Below are 22,254 nucleotides of genomic sequence, written 5' to 3' on the forward strand. Positions count from 1 at the left end.
TTCATATATTTCTCTATTATTTAAGTTTGTTATAATCTGCATATATTACTTTTGAGATAAATTTTTTTAAAGAAAGATTAAGGCCGGGAGCCGTAGCTCAAGCCTGTAATCCTAGCACTCTGGGGAGGCCGAGGTGGGCGGATTGCTCGGGGTCAGGAGTTCAAAACCAGCCTATCAAGAGTGAGACCCCTTACAAACGTTAAGGTTACGTAAAAAAAAAAAAAGAGTGAGACCCCCTAAAAGAAAAAAAAAAAAAGAGTGAGACCCCGTTTCTACTATAAATAGAAATAAATTAATTTATAGAAAAAATTAGCCGGGCATGGTGGCGCATGCCTGTAGTCCCAGCTACTCAGGAAGCTGAGGCGGTAGGATTGCTTGAGCCCAGGAGTTTGAGGTTGCTGTGAGCTAGGCTGACGCCACGGCACTCACTCTAGCCTGGGCAACAAAGCAAGATTCTGTCTCAAAAAATAAATAAATAAATAAAAATAAAAGAAATGAATAAAAGAAAGATTAAAAATTGGGGCTCTTAGGCCAAGCATGGTGGCTCATGCCTGTAATCCTAACACTCTGGGAGAGGCCAAGGAGGGAAGATTGTTTCAGCTAAGGAGTTTGACACCAGCCTGAGCAAGAGAGAGACCCCATCTCTACTAAAAAATAGAAAAATTAGCCAGTTGTCATGGCAAGTACCTGTAGTCCCAGCTACTGGGGAGACTGAGGCAGGAAGATCCCTTGAGCCCAGGAGTTTGAGGTTGGAGTGAGCTACGATGATATCACTACACCCTACCCAGAGCGACAGAGTGAGACTCTGTCTCAAAAAAAAAGGAGAAATTGAACCTCACTCCTCCCATTTCATTAAAAAAAAGGGGAGGGGGAGAAAAAGAAAAATATTTGGGGGTCTTAAAAAGATTAAAAATCCAGGTGTACAGAAAAATGAACCTGCGTAAATAAAGAACATTACATTGTAGACTATAAAGAAAACAAAAGGAGCCCATCCCATGGGAGATGGTAAAAGCTGAAAATGGAAGAGGAAGCATTTACAAAAATTTATAGATATCAGTGCTTTATACAGATTATCAAGCAAAAATAACATTCCAGGAGATAACTTTTGTAATTAATACTAAGGGGAACAACTAGAACCTTCCATGATCTATTTCTTGATATCAAACTCAGAAGAGACAAGAAGAATCTGAGGTCAAAATATAAATGTTATCTATTAATGTTTTACAAAACAGCAAGGCTATACAATGGAGAAAATAAAGAAATATTCATTCATTTAATAAACATTTATTGATCAGGCACTGCAAACTGACCACAGTACTAGAAAGGAAAAAAGAAAAACAAGACATAGATACAGCCTTCAAGGAGCTTTTTATCAAGATGAAATAAAACTGAACATAAGGAAAACAATTAGAAAATAAGTATAAAAAATTTATATAAGATCTACGGATATATAAATGTGAAATAACTAATTTGAGAAGAATATAGTTAATGAAGGTTTTTAAAAAGTAAATACTAACTCAGGCCTTGTGAGAAGTAGTAGGCATACACAGAATACCTGTTGCTAAAAGAGAGGAATTATACTGGTTTCCTCCAGTCAATCAATATCTCCTTTTCACTTCCTCATTTCTGGAAATATCAACCTATACTTCCAGCCAGCCAGAAGCAATACTAGGGTCTGGTTTATAGTTCCAGGGGACCCCATTCACATTATATGTATATAACATCCCCTGGAACACAACCTCTCTGCTCTAGAGATTAGTCCATTGATGTTAAATCCACTGACTTCTCTGTATCCATCCCTTTTACAACACTATATTGCTTTAGTAACATCTCTTTCACTTTTCTCCAATTCAACCAAATGCCAATAAATCTTTTTCAAATATAACTATGATAAGACATTTTCTGCTCAAAAAGCATTAGTAGGCCGGGCGCTGTGGCTCACGCCTGTAATCCTAGCTCTTGGGAGGCCGAGGCGGGCGGATTGCTCAAGGTCAGGAGTTCAAAACCAGCCTGAGCAAGAGCGAGACCCCGTCTCTACTATAAATAGAAAGAAATTAATTGGCCAACTGATATATATATAAAAAAATTAGCCGGGCATGGTGGCACATGCCTGTAGTCCCAGCTACCCGGGAGGCTGAGGCAGAAGGATCACTCGAGCCCAGGAGTTTGAGGTTGCTGTGAGCTAGGCTGACGCCACGGCACTCACTCTAGCCTGGGCAACAAAGCGAGACTCTGTCTCAAAAAAAAAAAAAAAAAAAGCATTAGTGGCTCCCCAGTGCCCACTAATGAAATGAAAACTCATCTAAATGGTTTTCAGGGCCCTCTAAAATATGGCCTTGACTCACATTTCCCATCTTTTCTCCTACTATAATACTTCCCTAAATATTATAAATGCCCCAGCCAGGCTGGGTGTGGCGGCTCATGCCTGTAAATCCCAGCACTTTGGGAGGCTGTGGTGGGAGGATCACCTGAGCAACATAACAAGATCCCAAGAACCCTATCTCTACCAAAGATAAAAAGATTAGCCAGGCATGGTGGCGATAGTCCTAGCTACTCTGGAGACTAAAGCAGAGGATTACTTAAGCCCAGGAGTTCAAGGTTATAGTGAGCTATAATCACGCAACTGCATTCCAGCCTGGGTGACAGAGCAAGACCCTATCTTTAAATTAAAATAAAACAAAACAAACAGAAATTTAATTTAAGAAATCTTACATTGGATTCACATTATTCACCCCTCCCTACATCTACTCTCATCCCTATACTTCAGAGTCTTAATTACTCTTCATGGGAATAATTTATCTGATTTGTGAGTGTGTAAGAAGTGAGCACACTTAGCTCAAACCCTTCTAGGCTTCTATACTTTAAATCTGCATCCAACACAGTGAGTATACACAAGTGCAATAAGCTTACCAAGGCTCTGTCCTTTCAAGCAGGAAGGTCTACAGTTTGGGGACTAAGCTCAATTTGGGGTAAAAGATACTAGAAGCTCTTTTGGTCACAAGTAAAGAAGTGTTCTCCAATTTGATTTATCACAGTCAAAAGTTGTTTTCATCTCCAGCTAACTTACTCCTATGTCTTATTTCATATTTAAGTCCAAACTTCAAAGAAAATGGTATAATTTATTGCACCTTTACCCTAAAAGTCTTAGCTTTAACTAATCAAAGAAAATCAAATCTCAGAAATTAATAAGCCTTTAGAAATCTCAGAAATTAACAAGCAGCATAATAGCATTTATATAAATAAAGAGATTTTACCACTAACAGGATGTCACTCTGTTGAGACACCATTCTTTCAATATTCTCAGATAACGTATTTAGATCCTAAATACATTTCAACCATATTTGGTATAGGATTAAATGGTAGATGACTAAATACATTTCAATCACACTTGGTTTGTCTTTACAAACAATAGGCTGGTATTTATTCTGGAGTAATCATTGTGATTTTTTAAACTTTTAAAATTACTGATCTTACTCTGACTATAAAAAATTTAGAAAATATCAGAAAGTAGGCCAAGAGTGGTGGTGCATGCCTGTAATCCCAGCACCATGGAAAGCTTAGGAGGGAGGATTGCTTGAGGCCCAGGGTTCAAGACCAGCCTGGGCAACAGCCAGGCACCTGCCTTTAATGGTGAGGGGGTTGGGGGGAATTAGCTGAGCATTGTGGCGAGTGCCTGTAGTCCCAGTTTCTCAGCAGGCTGAGAAAGGAAGATTGTTTGAGCGTGGGTGTTTGAGATTGCAGTGAGCTATGAAGATACCACTACTCTCTAGTCCAGGCAACAGAGTGAGACCCTGTCTCAAAAAAAAAAAACAAAAAACCCAGAAAGTATAGAGGGACAAATTTTTAAATTGTACATAATCTAATCACTTTATTACCTTCTAATGTGTACATGTAAGTATTTTTAGCAAAATTGTGATCATGCTATAACGTGCTGCAGTGCTATGATACACATGTTTTTATCCAGGGTTTCATGCTTTTTTTTTTTTTTTTTTTTTTTTTGAGACAGAGTCTCACTCTGTCACCTAGGCTAGAGTGCCGTGGCATCAGCCTAGCTCACAGGCTCACAGCAACCTCAATCTCCTGGGTTCAAGCGATCCTTCTGCCTCAGCCTCCCCAGCAACTGGGACTATAAGCATGCACCACCATGTCCGGCTAATTTTTTCTATATATTTTTAGTTGGCCAATTAATTTCTTTCTAGTTTTAATTTATTTTATTTTATTTTATTTTTTTCAGACAAAGTCTCACTACATTGCCCGGCTAGAGTGCCGTGGCGTCAGCCTAGCTCACAGCAACCTCAAACTTCTGGGCTCAAGCAATCCTCCTGCCTCAGCCTCCCGAGTAGCTAGGACTACAGGCACATGCCACCATGCCCAGCTAATTTTTTTCTATTTTTAGTTGTTTGTCTAATTTCTTTCTATTTATAGTAGAGATGGGATCTCACTCTTGGTCAGACTGGTCTCAAACTCCTAAGCTCAAGCAATCCTTCCGCCTCGGCCTCCCAGAGTGCTAGGATTACTGATTTCTTTCTATTTTTAGTAGAGACGGGGTCTTGCTCTTGCTCAGGCTGGTTTTAAACTCCTGACTTTAAGCGATCCTCTTGCCTTGGCCTCCCAGAGTGCTAGGATTACAGGCGTGAGCCACCACGCCCAGCCAGTTTCATGCTCTTAACTCCCAGGGCCTGTGTTATAGTCTTTTGTTGTATGTTGGGTGCTTTATGCCTCAGAAAAGCAGGTTTCAGGAAACAAAATCTCTTGAGGGTGGCATCCAGGGAGGGCATGGAAGCTCTGCACTCCTTCCCTTATATCTCATCCTACCCATCTCATCTGTATCCTTTGTAATATGCTATATAATAAATCAGTAAATGTAATTGTTTCTCTGAGTTCTATAAGCCACTCTAGCAAATTAATTGAACCCAAAGTGGGAGTCATGAGAGCCCCAACTAAAAGCCAGTTGGGTCAGAAGTTTCAGAGGCTGAGACTTGCAACTGGTGCCTGAAGATGAGTGTATGATTTTGAGAACTGAGCACTCAACCTGTGAGACCGGATGCTATCTCCAGGTAGACAGTGTCAAAACTGAATGGGAGGACACCTAGTTGGTGTCTGCTACAGAACTGACTGCTTGCTTGGTAGTCAGGAGAAACTTTCACACACGCATTTGGTCACAGAAGTTGTCTGTGTTGACTGTTGTGGTGTGAGATAACAGGAAAACATGGTTTGACTTTTTCCAGAACACCTGCTTTTTCACTTAATATTATATATTCTTAAATAATTTGGATAACATAATTTTGAATACCTGCATAAAAAGTGAGGGATGAATATACCAAAACTTAAATATAATCCAATCAATAGAGTACAAAGGCAACCTACAGAGAGAAAATACTTGCAAATCATGTATCTAATAAGAGATTAATATCCAAAACATATTTTTAAAATGCCTACAACTTAATAACAAAAAATCAAATAACTATTAAAAGTGGGCAAGACTTGAATATTTCTCCAGAGATGATATGCAAAAAGCCAACAAGTGTATGAAAAGATGTTCAATGGCATTAATCACCAGGGAAATACAAATCAAAACCACAAGATATCATCTTACATCCATTAGAATGACTACTATCAAAAAACCAGAGAATAGTGAGTGTTAGTAAGGATGTGGGGATATTGGAACCATTGTGCACTGTTAGTGGGACTGAAATATGCAGTGACTGCTATGGAAAATATTATAAAGTTTCCTTAAAAAATAAAAAATAGAACTACCACACAATCCAGCAATCTCACTTCTGGTTATATATCCAAAAGAATTGAAAGCTGGGTCCCAGGCCTGGCGTGGTGGCTCATGCCTGTAATCCTAACACTCTGGGAGGCCAAAGTGGGAGAATAGCTTGAGGTCAGGAGTTTAAGACCAGCCTGAGCAAGAGCAAGACCCTGTCTCTACAAAAAAAATTTTTTTTAATTAAAAAAAGGAAAGAAAGCTGGGTCCCAAAGAGATATTTGCAAAACTATTTTCACAGTAGCACTATTTACAATATCCAAGAGGTAGAAGCAACCCAAATGTCTATTGATGGATGAATGGATAAACAAATAGGTACATGGAATATTACTCAGCCTTAAAAAAGAAGGAAACCTTGTCACATGCTACAACATGGATTAACCTTGATGACATTAACTAAATGAAATAAGCTAGTCACAAAAAGGTAAATACTATAATTTCAATTATATGACGTATCTAAAGTTGTCAAATTCATAAAAGCAGAAAATAGAAAGGTGTTACCAGGGCTTAAGGGTAAAGGATGAGTTGTTTAATGGATATAAAGTTTTAGATCTGCAAGATGAAAAAGTTCTAGAGATCTGCTATACAACGATGTGTGAATATACTTAAATTAACACTACTGAACCGCACACTTAAAAATGGTTAACATGTTAAATTGTTATATGCTTTTTTAGCATTATTTTTAATTAATATAAATGTAATGATCTTCATGCTTTTAAACATTTGGTTTGTATACAAGTAACCTGTCTAAAATAGACAGAATTATAAAGCTCCAAATTTCTAAACATGGTAAGATTTTCCTCTTTCATCCAGAAAAAGATGAGATGCTCTGATATGAATTATAAGAATAATTAATGTTGATAAGCAAAGAATTTGATACATTGATTGACTTTTATTATATGTATTTTTATGCAGCTTACATATTGTACACTAAAGGATTAACCTAGACTTAAATTAAGAGATTTGGCCGTTGTCTTCAACTCTTGGGAGGGAGGTAATCTCTTGCCTGATGAAAGTATCTTTGTTTACCTGGGACCCTTGCTTGGGTCTTGCCTAAGAGTCTATGCTAATAATGCAATTTACGTTGGGGACCATAGACCACGTGATGTACTTAAACCTTTGCAGGGGCTGGAGACTGACATCAGCCACACAGGTGGTCAACCGCATATACGTAATTGAGCCCCAACAAAAATGCTGAACACAAGGCTTGCTTGACTGTCCCTGATTGGCAGTATTCCATGTGTACTGTCACACATTGTTCCTGAAAGAAACAAGCACTATCTGCACAATTCCACTGAGAGGGGATAACTGGTTGTTCTGTGCCTTGGTGTCATTTGGACCCTGTCCTATGCATATCTTTCCTCTGCTCAATCTAATCTGTATCCTTTCCCTGTAATAAACTATGAGGGAGTATACTGGCTTTTCTGAGTTCTGTGAGTCCTGTGAGCCCTACTGAACCAGAAGGTGGTCTGGGGGACTCCCAAACTTGCAGTTGGTGTCAGAAGTAATAAGGGTGGTCTTAGGGACTCTTGAAGATTGCAATTACCCAGCAAAACCATGGGCTTCAGGGAAGGGGAACCCTATCTTCATTTTTTTTTGAGACAGAGTCTCACTCAGTTGCCCGGGCTAGAGTGCCATGGCGACAGCCTAGCTCACAGCAACTTCAAACTCCTGAGCTCAAGCGATCCTCCTGCCTCAGCCTCCCGGATAGCTGGGACTAAAAGCATGCATCACCACGGCCAGCTAATTTTTTCTATATATTTTTAGTTGTCCGACTAATTTCTTCATATTTTTAGTAGAGACGGGGTCTCGCTCTTGCTTGGGTTGGTCTTAAACTGACCTCGAGCAATCCTCCTGCCTGGGGCTCCCAGAAGGCTAGGATTTCAGGCATGAGCCACCACACCCAGCCGGGAATCTTATCTTATATTTTTTTATATCTCCTACTATAAAAGCAGGAACAAGGAAAGTCTGAAAGCTGAAAACTTAAAAATATATAGTGCAAGATGTTTGAAGGATTCAAACACCCGAAACAACTATGATATAACTTAACTGAATATTAATATAGGGATACCTCTTTTGGCTTAGCAAATGTAAGAAGGCAAATCGAACATTAAAATGATTAAGCAAATGAAATGTAAAACTTCTACCATATTGAACATAAAATGGGGTCACATGTGTACTTCATTAGGGTTCACTTGCCATTTAAAGGCAATAAAAGAATGAGGTAAAGGAAAGGATAAAAGAAAAAATAACTACCTCCAAACCTCAACAAGGATTACTGCATGTTCACTGGACTTCAGCCATAAAGAGCACCTTTCCCTTCCAACAATGCACAATGATCCTTCCTACCCCAGGCCTTGGCATATACTATTCCCTCTACCTGGAATACACTTTCCTCTTCTGTTCACCTAGCTCACTCCCACTCATCTTTCAGGTCTCCAGCACATTTTCCTTAAACAAACTTTCTGATCTCTTTAAGTCAAATTCTGTTTTAATGTGTTCTCACAACAACAATTACCTCTTTTTTACTCACCAAAGTTGTAATTTTATTTTTGTATGATTAACAGCTGTCCATTTGGCCGTAAGTTACATAACATTAGAGACTGTGTGCTCACTTTTGCCTACCACTGTCTCTAGCACTCAGCATAATGCCTAGACCTTGGAAGACATTCAATAGTTTTTAAACAAATGAATGAATAAGTAAATGTCAGTTCATTGTACTATAAATATCTTTGTAATAGTTAGATTAAGAAAGTTTATAGATTTTTAGTTTTTCTTTTCTTTACCAGTGATCATCACTGGACATGTTTTATGTTTTAAAAAGTTTTATAAACGTATTCTTCAATATATCCATTTATTACTATTATAAAGGACAGTCTTTATAAAAACATATCAAATAAAGTGCACTTACCCTTCTATAACCATTGCAAGAGAACCCAATAAAATAGTGTGAATTACGTGATAAATTATTTCTGGCCTTTCTCCAATTCGTCCATCTTCAAGAGTAACAGTTTCTTTCAGGGACTTACCACTACAGAAAGGAAATGTGTTTTTTAATACTTTGAAAATATATTTTTGAAAAGTCAAAAATACATTGTTTATCATCTTTGAAGGCCACACCTGAAATTCGAAATTTCTTCATAACAAAAAACTTAAAAGTATATCGTTATTCAAATACTTAACTTACATATCTCCAAGTCTTTGTAAATGGCTTTTAGAACTTGAAGACAACTGACTATAAAGACTAAATATGAATTTTCAGGATAATAAAATATATTTTTAGGTTCTTTTTCTAAGATTAATTATGGCTCAAGTAGTGATTGCTAAACCAATACAGTTAAATCATAATTTGAATAAATTCCCAAGATGAAAAAATTACAACCTCTTTTCATACATAATAAAAACATTCAACAGTAGAACTTTATGATTTAAAGTCACTTATACTACTAGTTTAAGTTAAACAGAAGAAATTATTCTTACATTAAGTAAAAATCTGAGTAAAGCTGAATAGATTTATTCTTACATTAAGTAAAAATTTGAGTAAATTAGTGAATGGTCTATAAAAATTTAACTGATTATTTAAATATCAGTTATAAATTAAATCTACAACTATATTAAATCTGTACATTACTTATTTAAATGTATAAAATTAAATTTGAAGTTTTCTGGTCAACTTATAATATTTTTCATATCAATGAAGAGGGAATGGAATTAGGAGCTCTAAAACAAACACAAAAATATTGGAAGGCTATTAAAAATTAGTATTTTACATATTTTCATAATATAGTCAATAATGTAATTGATTCCCATAGGTACTTACTTAATTCTCCTAAAAATAACTTGCATCATAGAAAGAAAACAAATAACTAATACTAGAATATAGAAAGGTAATAAAGAAGACTGAGTCAATCGCAAAAAAAAATCTTGAGATGGTGCTTGCAGGGATTCTTGACAGAGGAGCCAATTCATTGTAAAATTCCTATATAAGACAAAAAGCATATTAAAATCATTAAGTGTTTTAAACTACTGAACATAAAAGTATTATTTTTTTTAACTTCAGTGGAAAGTAGGACAAAACACATTTCCTAAATCCATTCACTTATAACAGCAAAGTCCTATCCTTTATATATGAAGATAACAGTATTAGTAAACCTCCTCAACAAAGCATGCACTCTTATCAAAACTGCTAAAGTAGCCAGGCGTGGTGGCTCACGCCTGTAATCCAGCACTCTGGGAGACTGGAGGATCACTCAAGGTCAGGAGTTTGACACCAGCCCGAGAGTGAGACCCCGTGTCTACTAAAAAAATAGAAAGAAATTAGCCAGACAACTAAAAATATATATAGAAAAAATTAGCCAGGCATGGTGGCACATGCCTATAATCCCAGCTACTTGGGAGGCTGAGACAGAAGGATTGTTTGAGCCCAGGAGTTTGAGGTTGATGTGAGCTAAGCTGACCCCATGGCATTCTAGCCTGGGCAACAGAGCGAGACCCTGTCTTAAGAAACAAAAAAACTGCTATAATACATTAAAAACTTCTGCGTTTTATTACTTAGTAACATGACTATCTCTAAAGCTCAATACACTTTTTAGGGAGTTTCAATTTCTACTTTTATCTGGAAGACAACAAAAAATTCAGCTGGCCAACGTCTACCATCTGCACTGTCCAGTGTAGTACCTACTAGTTACAAGTAGCTATTAAACACTTAAAATGTGGTCAATTCAAATTAAGATATACTTTAAGTATAAAATATACCCAGGATTTCAAAGAAAAAAAATAATTTAAAAAAGGAATGAACGGCTGGTCACGGTGGCTCACACCTGTAATCCTACCACTCTGGGAGGCCGAGGCGGGCGAACTGCTCGAGGTCAGAAGTTCTAAACCAGCCTGAGCAAGAGCAAGACCCCGTCTCTATTATAAATAGAAAGAAATTAATTGGACAACTAAAAATACATAGAAAAAATTAGCAGGGCATGGTGGCACATGCCTATAGTCCCAGCTACTCAGGAGGCTGAGGCAGGAGGATTGCTTGAGCCCAGGAGTTTGAGGTTGCAGTGAGCTAGGCTGACGCCATGGCACTCACTATAGCCTGGGCAACAAAGCGAGACTGTCTCAAAGAAAAAAAAAAAAAAAAGGAATGAAAAAAAGCAAAATATCTCAATAATTTTTACATTGTTTATACATTCAAAAATATTTTTGATATACTGGATTAAAGAAAATATACTATTAAAATTCATGTCACTTATTTTTTAAATATGGCTACTAGAATTATAATTACATAAGTAGCTCACTTACTTTATTATTGGACAGCCCTACTTTATATTGATAATTATAACTCAACTAGGATCCATTTTAAAAAGAGATACCTAGGCCAGGCTTGGTGGCTCACGCCTGTAATCCTAGCACTCTGGGAGGCTGAGGCAGGAGGATTGCTCGAGGTCAGGAGTTCAAAACCAGCCTGAGCAAGAGCGGACCCTGTCTCTACTAAAAACACAAAGAAATTAATTGGTCGACTAAAAATATATAGAAAAAATTAGCTGGGCATGGTGGTGCATGCCTGTAGTCCCAGCTACTTGGGAGGCTGAGGCAGCAGGATTGCTTGAGCTCAGGAGTGTGAGGTTGCTGTGAGCTAGGCTGATGCCACGGCATTCACTCTAGCCTGGGCAACAAAGCGAGACTCTGTCTCAAAAAAAAATAAAAAATAAAAAGGGTGCCATAAAAATATCTTGTACCTGTGATGACTATGCCTTTTTTATAATCTGCCTATTAAAGTTTTTAGTTTTAAATTCAACTCAAATCCTAATCGAATGAGTATTCTTTCCATATTTCCCAGTCTCGATCTTCCCTTCCCCATAGTCCCATGGCAATTTACTTACCCCTTTATTATACTGCTTAATGCAGTCTGCCTTGTATTAGATTATAGTCATTTTTTTATCGCTCAGAGCACCCAGCCTACCATCCTGCATATTCAATAAGTATTATTAACATTTCTTCAGTAGTTCTTGCAAATCTGTCTCAACAGAAATGTTTGCTGAAATTTGGTGAACTCCAAATCCTACTCTCCAACTGGCACATTTAAACATAACACCTTTACTACTTATACCATCTATGTCATTAATTATATAAAAACTATCTAATAAGATGGCAATGTTCTAAGGACAGGAATCATGTTTTATTCTTAAAATACCTAGTGTATTATCTTATGATGCAAATCTAGTATCTGACATACTGAATAAAGGGGGCACTACATCAACTAATAAACACTGGCAAAAAGCAGCCCTTAACCTTGGCAGACTCTAGATGAGGTTAACCTTGGATGGGGACAGTCAATGGAAAGGCCAGTCACTTATAAGGGTTACACCCATTTTTACTGATTTGCCTGCTATGTGTAAGGCCTATGCTTACATCTAAAAAAGGCACAGTCCCTACCTTTTAGAACTTAAAGGATCCTTTTATTTTAGTAGATATAATTTATACATCAGAAGACTTCTCCAGCGTTTAAACCATGCTAAATACTTTGTTAACGGCAATCTATCACCACATGAAATTCTACGCACAGTATCCACAATCCCACATAATCCCAGTAAATGAGAATAAAGTTCTAAGGTATATTAGAATCAGAGAAATACATAGGTAAATATATACCCTGTTATGCAAGTAGACTTTATTAAAATTCATAAAATCATTTATTTCATTTTAGATTAAAAAACAAAACAAAAATTGATTTACCAACAAAAAATAAAGGCACAGCATTATTTTGAATTAAAAAATAGTTGGCTTCTGGTCTAATTATTATGACCCCAAATTGAGATTCTTTGCTATGAAATAAATACCTTACTGCTCTCCTTCTGCCCCCCCCCTTTTAATTTGCAATTTTTTTATTTTGTTGTTGTTGTTGTTTTGAGACAGAGTCTCACTCTTTTGCCCAGGGTAGAGTGCCGTAGCGTCAGCCTAGCTCACAGCAACCTCAAACTCCTGGGCTCAAGCAATCCTTCTGCCTCAGTCTCCCAAGTAGCCAGGACTACAGGCATGTGCCACCACACCCAGCTAATTTTTTCTGTATATATTTTTAGTTGGCCAATTCATTTCTTTCTATTTGTTTAATAGAGACAGGGTCTCGCTCTTGCTCTTGCTCAGGCTGGTCTTGAACTCCTGAGCTAAAGTAATCCTTCTGGTTTGGCCTTCTGGAATGCTAGGATTACAGGCATGTGCTACCGCATCAGGCTACTATAACACTATGAAGGTTTAAGTATACCTAATTTATAGAAGACTTACATGAGATATATAATTAAATGAGAAAAAAAATATGTCATTTTTCCCAGATGTTATGATATCTAAAATTAATTATTTTCTAAATGTTATGTGATTAGGTGTATATTCCCTGCATTGAGTATTTTTGCTCTTTATTGTCTAAGTGGTAGAGATTTAGGTAAACTTACATAATCTAAAACTTACTTAGTCATATTTAGTCCAAATTTTACTTCAAGGAATTTCAGCATGTGCCCATTTTCTCTGTGTGGAACAAACATCTAGAAGAGAAAAACACTAACTAAATAAAATAATATTAATATGCTTACAGCAATATGCTTTTTCCAATACTCGCAAGCATTAAGGGTGCTACTAAACTTAATAAAGGAGAAACCAATAAGCCTGGATTCTCAAATTGCAGATTTGAGATAGAAAACACAGCAAGACTACAAAACAAAAACATGAATTAAATCATACATGGTATGACTATGAAGTAAAGAGATTTACTGACATAAGTCAATCACATTACCTTATGCTTAAACATAATAACTAAGATGGGATAGTAGGAAATTTCAACCATATCCCACCTGGCTCAAGTAACCTACCCACCCTTCTGAATACCTTTCATTTGTCTTAATTTATTCCATATATTGCTTAATGTTAATTGGGTGATGATGATATTTTATATTAAATGGAAAAAAATGTGTATTTCTCTTTTTCTTTTTAAGTATATAAACACTCAGAACCCTATTTTTTCACCCAATATGCTATGATCATTGTTCAACTCAAAATCATATTGTTCAACTCCATTACCTTGCTATCTCATTATTCTCATTAAAATTTAGTCCAATATAATTCATTATTCAATTTGCTATACTACAAGAATCTCAGATAATTGCTTACCTTCATTATAATATTCAATGTCACTGTCAGAGTACACACCAAGTAAAAATTAATTACTTTCATTATTTTAGCTACACAAGTTCCTTTCTTCACATTCAGCTATGGGGGAAAAAATCACATGAACAAAAGAAGTGAGGTGTTAAAAAAATCCGCAATTTAAAAATTTATCACAAGCATGATAAAAAAGCAATTCTAATTACCTGAAGGCACTTAGCAAGCATTAAGGCTGCTACTAAACTTAATAAAGGAGACACCAATAAAGCTGGATTCTCAAATTGCAGTAAATATCCCACAAAGAGAGATAATATATAGATTTTGTAAACTTCATAAACCTGTTGTAACAAAAATAAAATGAATGAGAATAATATAAATTTTATTATACATCTTTTCATTAGTTTTGTTTAGACTTGACTATAATTATACAGTAAATGCTCTATAATAATTTAAGACAATATTATAGAAATGTTGAATTCATATTTTTTATCACTTTTTTCTTAGAACTCTCTGAAACAAAGTAAAGAGCTACTACTGGTGTCTAAATCAGGCTAAAAGGAACATGCAGACATTGACTTAATCTCACTTGATTTGCTCTGATATTAAAGTTCATCTATGTAACCTCAAACAGCATAAATCAAAAATCTTTATCTTTAGCAGCTGTTCCCAAACCTACCCAGTGAAAATATACTGCCATGAAATGTACCCCCAGAGAAAAATATTTTTGCTTTTGATTCAGTTTACAGTGTGCATAATAAAGTTCAATATTCTTTTTTTTTTTTTGAGACAGAGTCTCGCTTTGTTGTCCAGGCTAGAGTGAGTGCCGTGGCGTCAGCCTAGCTCACAGCAACCTCAAACTCCTGGGCTCCAGTGATCCTTCTGCCTCAGCCTCCCGAGTAGCTGGGACTACAGGCATGCGCCACTATGCCCGGCTAATTTTATATATATATCAGTTGGCCAATTAATTTCTTTCTATTTATAGTAGAGATGGGGTCTCGCTCTTGCTCAGGCTGGTTTCGAACTCCTGACCTTGAGCAATCCGCCCGCCTCGGCCTCCCAAGAGCTAGGATTGCAGGCGTGAGCCACAGCGCCCGGCCAAAGTTCAATATTCTAATAGAAGATCTCCCAGGAAGTTATATGTCTTAGATTTTTTCTAAAATTAAATAGTATAATAACTTAATGCATCAAAAATTAATTAATTTACAAATGGAAAGCTAAGATAAAACATTAGTAGAGCCGGGCGCGGTGGCTCACGCCTGTAATCCTAGCTCTCTGGGAGACTGAGGCGGGCGGATCGTTGGAGCTCAGGAGTTCGAAACCAACCTGGGCAAGAGCGAGACCCCGTCTCTACTATAAATAGAAATTAATTGGCCAACTAATATACATTAAAAAAAAAATTAGCCGGGCATGGTGGCGCATGCCTGTAGTCCCAGCTGACTTTCAGCTCCATAAGGTCCCTACCCTATGTCTCTAAGTTTTAATAATTGTATATTTTCCCCTTTGTTTTCTCAGCCCTAGTGGTCATAGTTGCATCCTGCAGTTGCTACCTCTATGAAAACTTCAGGCTCTCATTACCCTTTCAATTAACAAGTTAGTGACTTTATACTTGGTTAGCAATTCTTTGTGTTAAATTCTCTCTGTTCAAATAAATGTTGGTACTTATCAGGGCTCTGAACTATCTGAGTATATGGGATAAAGAAAAGAAAGGGAGGTTTTAAAATATAACATAAAAACATTTATTCTTTGGATTTTAAATTATCATTTCAAAATGCCATAATACCTTGTCATTTTGCTCCAATGAAAAGATATCTAGCAGGAACAGAGAGATTGCTTGAAGAAACAGGAGATAGTGGCTGTACTCCCACATCATCATAAATGTGTATGTTGAAACATTGATCAACACGTAACAAAACCTCTAGAGAAAAAATAGAAAGAAACTAAGCATCAAAAGCTTTATTATTATACTATAAAAATCTATTAAGTTTTTATCTCAAAGCTTAAGTTTATCTCAAAGCTTGGTTCAACTTTAAACTATGTAACTCTTGAAAATTTGTTTTTAAATCACATAATTACTATTAAATCCTTATAAAAACAGTAAGATCTTAAACAAGGAACTAAGAATTTCAGAAAGACAAAGGGAAAAGAAAATGAAATAAAGTTTGCTATACTGAGGACATTTATCACCACTGAAAGGAAGACAGAACAGTATATTTTTCAGAGATTTCAAAAAAGAACCATAAGTGCATCTCGTTTCTCAGACAACAAAGTCTAATAGAAGCCTTTCCTTGGTCCAGATCGTCTGCTGTCTTTTTCTAGTCAGGAATTCTTAACCCAAAACAGGCAAATTGTCAACACATGGCTACACTTCAGTCAATTTCAATATATTTCTTGCCTTTGTAATCCCATTTATTTCATTTTATGCATTTAAAATCATTATTCTGAGACACAGTCTGTAGGCTTCACCCAAGTGCCATAAGGGTTTATAGCAACAACAACAATGTAAGAATTAAATTATCTGGGACAGTCCTCTGAAATTTGTACCAATCTACCTACATCTCAGTCACACAAACCAGGAGAAGAAAACAGAGAACATACAGCACTACCATCAAAGGTAACATTGCTGTCATTTGTGGTTACTCTTTGTATCTTCATTAATATTTCTTTCTTTCTTTCTTTCTTTTTTTTTTTGAGACAGAGTCTCACTTTGTTGCCCAGGCTAGAGTGAGTGCCGTGGCATCAGCCTAGCTCACAGCAACCTCAAACTCCTGGGCTCAAGCAATCCTACTGCCTCAGCCTCCCGAGTAACTGGAACTACAGGCATGTGCCACCATGCCCGGCTAATTTTTTCTCTATATATTAGTTGGCCAATTAATTTCTATCTATTTATAGTAGAAACGGGGTTTCGCTCTCGCTCAGGCTGGTTTCGAACACCTGACCTCAAGCAATCCGCCCGCCTCGGCCTCCCAGAATGCAATATTTCTTTAAATTATGATGACTAATGGCCATCAATATTTTATAAGTGCTAAAAGAATAGGACAGAGTAATCTTCAGAATAGATGTTCATCATATATTTGCCAACTAACCGCATTAAAACAATAAAGCAGTTCCTTTCTCCTAAAAATAATTTACTGTTAATAACAGAATCTGATTATTTAACAGTATTATAAGAAAAGTACCTAGCCATATCTTTTATCATGTAGTAACTAGGTTTCATCAAATATAACTTAATATGACCAAAATTTTTTAAAAATTATATACCACATTTGCAATACAACAGAACTAATTGTAATAGATAAAAGATTTGTATCTTACCTGTACAGAAGTATTTAATTTGCTTTTTAAGTAGCCTGTAAGTGCAGCAACTTGACATGCAAAATATGGTAGTGCCCAGTTTTCTCTTAAAGGGATGGAGTATTCAATCCTTGTTGTATCTACCCTAAAATAAACCACAGATGAACAGCAAAAGCAAAATATTATATTTGTGTTACACTAGACTTTTCAAAGCACCTTCATATAAATCATTGTCCTCTATAACAATTCTGTGAGGTAGGCATAGATAGACCTTTCACTGCCTATACAGCATCTTTCAGCAAATTAATAGCGTCTCACCTCCACCACCTCCCCCCCCCCCGAAGATGCAGTGCTGCTATGCACTACAGGGTGAACACACAGGCCTCTATGAAAATTGGAAAAGGCATATCTTTTCTGGGCAGACTCGGCCCCATACTAAAGCACACAACTTGTTGCACAGAGTATCCTAGATTTCAGGGCCCCCCCCCTTCCCTTAACCAGATGGCTACCCTTCTCTAGAGTACAATCTGTTCTACATAATTAGCAGCCTGGCAGATCCAAAGTTCTTATCCTCCTTTACAAAAGGAATATGAAGCTCATATAAAACATGGTATGACTTAATCAAGGTCATATAGCCAGCAGGTGCATTCCTGGGATTATAATACTTACCTTCTGATATCTAGTTTAATAATCTTTTCAATCAGCAGGTTACCTAGAATTAACATTATAGTAGTCTTTTATGTGATATACCTAGAGACTTTTGAAAATTTCCAGAATGACAATTGTCTTTGTCAATGTCTTTGTAGGTTACTCTTAAATTTCTTTTCAATCAATTTTCATTGAAAGAGTATTGTGGGCCCAGCACGGTGGCTCACGCCTGTAATCCTAGCACTCTGGGAGGCTGAGGCAGGCAGATTGCTCAAGGTCAGGAGTTCAAAACCAGCCTGAGCAAGAGCAAGAGCCTGTCTCTACTATAAATACAAAGAAATTAATTGGCCAACTAATATATAGAGAAAAAAACAGCCGGGCATGGTGGCACATGCCTGTAGTCCCAGCTACTTGTGAGGCTGAGGCATTAAGGATCGCTTGAGCCCAGGAGTTTGAGGTTACTGTGAGCTAAGCTGATGCCATGGCATTTACTCTAGCCTGGGCAACAAAGTGAGACTCTGTCTCAATAAAAAGAGTATTGTGTAAAATATCTTCAGACCACAAGGGACTACCTTTTCAACAATCATTAACTTTGGCTCTCTTACACTCAATGGCTATTTTCCACACAAAAATAAAAGTGATATTGTTTTCCTGAAAATTTATGAAAATTGCTTTTAACTCTCTTGAGTAATAATGATGGACATACTTACATAAAATTTAGTTTTCTTATTAGCTAAGTGGTTACCTATATATACATACTGATATTACAGCTAGTAAATTATCTTTCCAATTACACTGATCATGAACCACTAGATTGCATGCAAATAATCAAAATTACAAATGTCAAATCCTCATAGACCAAGAAGCTACAGTTGTAACAGCAATAATCCAGCCAGGCTCAGCAAGATATTACATTTAGAAGAAACAAAGTCAAGCTTCAAAAAGCCATAAAAACCAATGAATAAAACATTTTTGAAAAAGCAATTAAGGAGAGGCTGGACACAATGGCTCACACCTATAATCCCAGCACTTTGGGAGGCCAACCAAGGCAGGAGGATTGCTTGAAGTCAGGAATTCAAGCCTGAGCAATATAGCAAGACTCCTTTTCTACAAAAAATTTAAAAATTAGCTATGATGATGCCACTGCACTCCAGCCTGGGCAACAGAGTGAGACCTTGTCTCAGAAAAAAAGAAAAAGAAAAAAAGAATGCAATTAAGGAGAAATTACATTACACAGCATATATGATAACTCCTAAAAATCCTCTTTACTCAAATCTCTTTTCCTAGTCTCAGATCTATAAGCACTATAAGCACTAATAACTTTCTCTTTCTATTCCCACCCCTCATTCTATTTCCACCCACCTCTCATTCACTCTTCTTCTCCCCATCAGAGCTTTTATTTTTTTCTCAGAGTAGCATAATTTACTTTATGTTGAGTCATCTACAGCTGCAGTCCCCAAGCCCAGGGCCACAGACAGGTACAGTCAGATCTGAGGCCTGTTAGGAAGTGTGGCTTGTTCGGAACTGAGCCGGAGGTGAGCAGCAGGCTGGCAAGCAAAGCTTCATCTGTTTTTACAGCCCCTCCCCATTGCCGTGCTCACCACATAAACTGCACCTCCTGTCAGGTCAGGGGCAGCGTTAGGTTCTCATAGGAGCACTAACCCTACGTAAACTGTGCGTGCCAACGATCTAGGTTGTGCTCCTTATGAGAATGTAATGCCTAATGATCGGAGGTGGAGCAGAGGCAGTGATCCTAGCACTGGGGAATGGCTGCAAATACAGATTATCATTAGAAGAGAGGTTTGACTGCATAATAAATGTAATGCGTTTGAATCTTCTGGAAATCATTCCCAACCCCCACATCTCCACCCCCATCCCAATCTGTGTAAAAACTGTCTTCCATGAAACTGGTCCCTCGTGCCAAAAAGGTTGGGGACCATTGATCTACAGCCTTTACTGGGTTTTCTCAAATTTACATTTTGACCTATTTTATGTTTTGCAGAACAGTTCAGTAGCTAAAAGACAAAAGATGTTCCTAGGAAGAAAGAGATAAGAACATGGCAAAAAATAATTGCACATTAATATTTTTGTTCCTACTGATACATATAACAGCACTTATCAGTATTATTATAACAAATCAAGCATTTCTGCTGCCCTATAATCCATTCAAGTATTTATCCCATATATAAATAGAATCACAACTCTACAATAAGTTTATATTTTGTTTTTTAAACTTACATTATACATATTTTGTATATTCTCTCTTCTTCATACTTTTTGAGTATTTACTTTATTACAAAAGCAGTATATAATTAAAGCATCAAAAAGATCAGATATTTATAAATAAATCTAAAAAAAGGTAAGGTCTCTATACTGAAAACTACAAACTGTTGATAGAAAGTAAAGAAGCCCTAAATAAATGGGGAGATTATCATGTTTTAAATATCTTGGAATGGAAGATTCATTCTTCCATTCTTGGAATGGAAGATGTCCATTCTCCCCAAATTAATCTACAGACTCCCATAACATTTTTTTTAATATAGTAACACGTGGTACCATAACATTCTTATCAAAATTCAAGCAAGCTTTTTTTAAAAATTTAAAGTCAAGCACAGTGGATGACATCTATAATCCCAGCAGTTGGGGAGGCCGAGACAGGAGGATCACTTCAGGCCAAGAATTCAAGACCAGCTTGAGCAACAAAGCCAGAACTTGTCTCTATAAAAAAGTTTAAAAAAAAAAGGAAAATCAGCACCTGTAGTCCCAGCTACTCAGGAGACTGAGATAGGATTGTTTAAGACCAGGAATTCCTGCCTGGGTGACATACTGAGACTCTGTTTCTTAAAGAAAAAAATAAAAAATCTTATTTAGAAATTGGTAATTAAAATGAAGTTAATGGTCGGGCGCTTGTGGCTCATGCCTATAATCCTAGCACTCTGGGAGGCCGAGGCAGGCAGATGGTTTGAGCTCAGGAGTTCAAGACCAGACTGAGCAAGAGCAAGACTCCGTCTCTACCAAAAATCAAAAAAATTAGCCAGTCATGGTGGCGCATGCTTGTAGTCCCAGCTACTTAGGAGGCTGAGGCAGTAGGATTGCTTGAGGCCAGGAGTTTGAGGTTGCTGTGAACCAGGCTGATGCCACGGCAATCTAGCCCAGGCAATAGAGTGAGACTCTGTCTCAATCAATCAATCAATCAATAAAATGAAATTAAGCATTTTGTCCTTACTTTCTAATAGTTCCTAAATTCGAAGGTAACCAAAGAGCCCTGGTTAGTGAAGAAAAATTCTTTTGAAGAATGTAGCTAACAAAAATAGAAAATTACAATTTTATAAACCCTTATGAAATTACTAGTTAAGGCAAAGATTACAACCCTTACGTAAATGGTGAATGGTAAAAAAAAAAAAAAAAAAATCCCCTAAATAAGGAATTTGGGGGTTAAGTAGGGAAATCATAATATAGACTGGATTAAATAAAAAGTTATTGAAACAGAAAGGTAGAGATTGTGGAATAAAGAAAGCATATAAAACAGTACAGATATAGTACGTATGTGTACTATGTCATTTTGGTAAAAAAAAATATACATACAAGCCGGGCGCGGTGGCTCACGCCTGTAATCCTAGCACTCTGGGAGGCTGAGGCGAGCGGATTGCTCGAGGTCAGGAGTTCGAAACCAGCCTGAGCAAGAGCAAGACCCCGTCTCTACTATAAATAGAAAGAAATTAATTGGCCAACTAATATATATATATATATAAAATTAGCTGGGCATGGTGGCGCATGCCTGTAGTCCCAGCTACTTGGGAGGCTGAGGCAGAAGGATTGCTTGAGCCCAGGAGTTTGAGGTTGCTGTGAGCTAGGCTGACGCCACGGCACTCACTCTAGCCTGGGCAACAAGTGAGACTCAAAAAAAAAAAAAAAAAAAATATACATACAAATACATATATGCACACACACACACTCTCTCTCATATAGAAAATGATCCAAAACAATATGCACCAGGGTATAAACAATGATGAGTGATCTCTAGGTGGTAGGAATATAGTTATTATTTTATTTTTGCTGGTCTCAATTTTCCATATCGCTTTGTACCTGTCACAGATTAATATAGAGCCCTTATCTATAGTGGTTAACTTAATAGTGATGTATCTGATGCCTACTCCTTTTCAAGAAGTTATGTCATCAATTTTAAATAAAAGAGGAAAGAAGAGGTATATCCATGTATGCCAGTGTCACTAGGTCTGAAAAAAGAGATACAAGGCAGGTGTATTATTTTTCTCTTGTTGCATGACAAATGACCACAAATGCAGGGGCTTAAAACAACCCAAATTTATTATCTCACAAAGGCCAGCTGAGTATGGCTGGATTCTCTGCTCTGAGTGTCCCTGAGCTAAAATCAAAGCATT

At 36.9% G+C, this 22,254-nt stretch overlaps 1 protein-coding gene across 2 annotated transcripts in view; it reads right to left on the reverse strand.

The window, feature by feature from the left end:
- DPY19L4 (dpy-19 like 4) overlaps positions 1-22,254 on the reverse strand; it is a 63,950-nt gene that overhangs the window by 20,322 nt on the left and 21,374 nt on the right. For both annotated transcript variants that reach the window (XM_012772839.3, XM_012772838.3), the window contains 7 exons: positions 17,228-17,351; positions 15,696-15,830; positions 14,122-14,253; positions 13,922-14,020; positions 13,226-13,299; positions 9,591-9,749; positions 8,682-8,801 (listed from right to left, as the gene is read on the reverse strand). In XM_012772839.3, coding sequence (XP_012628293.1) covers positions 8,682-8,801; positions 9,591-9,749; positions 13,226-13,299; positions 13,922-14,020; positions 14,122-14,253; positions 15,696-15,830; positions 17,228-17,351 — 843 coding nt within the window. The remainder of the gene's footprint in view (positions 1-8,681; positions 8,802-9,590; positions 9,750-13,225; positions 13,300-13,921; positions 14,021-14,121; positions 14,254-15,695; positions 15,831-17,227; positions 17,352-22,254) is intronic.

Source organism: Microcebus murinus, chromosome 7 (assembly GCF_040939455.1).
Source record: "Microcebus murinus isolate Inina chromosome 7, M.murinus_Inina_mat1.0, whole genome shotgun sequence".
In the NCBI taxonomy this organism is placed as follows: domain Eukaryota; kingdom Metazoa; phylum Chordata; class Mammalia; order Primates; family Cheirogaleidae; genus Microcebus; species Microcebus murinus.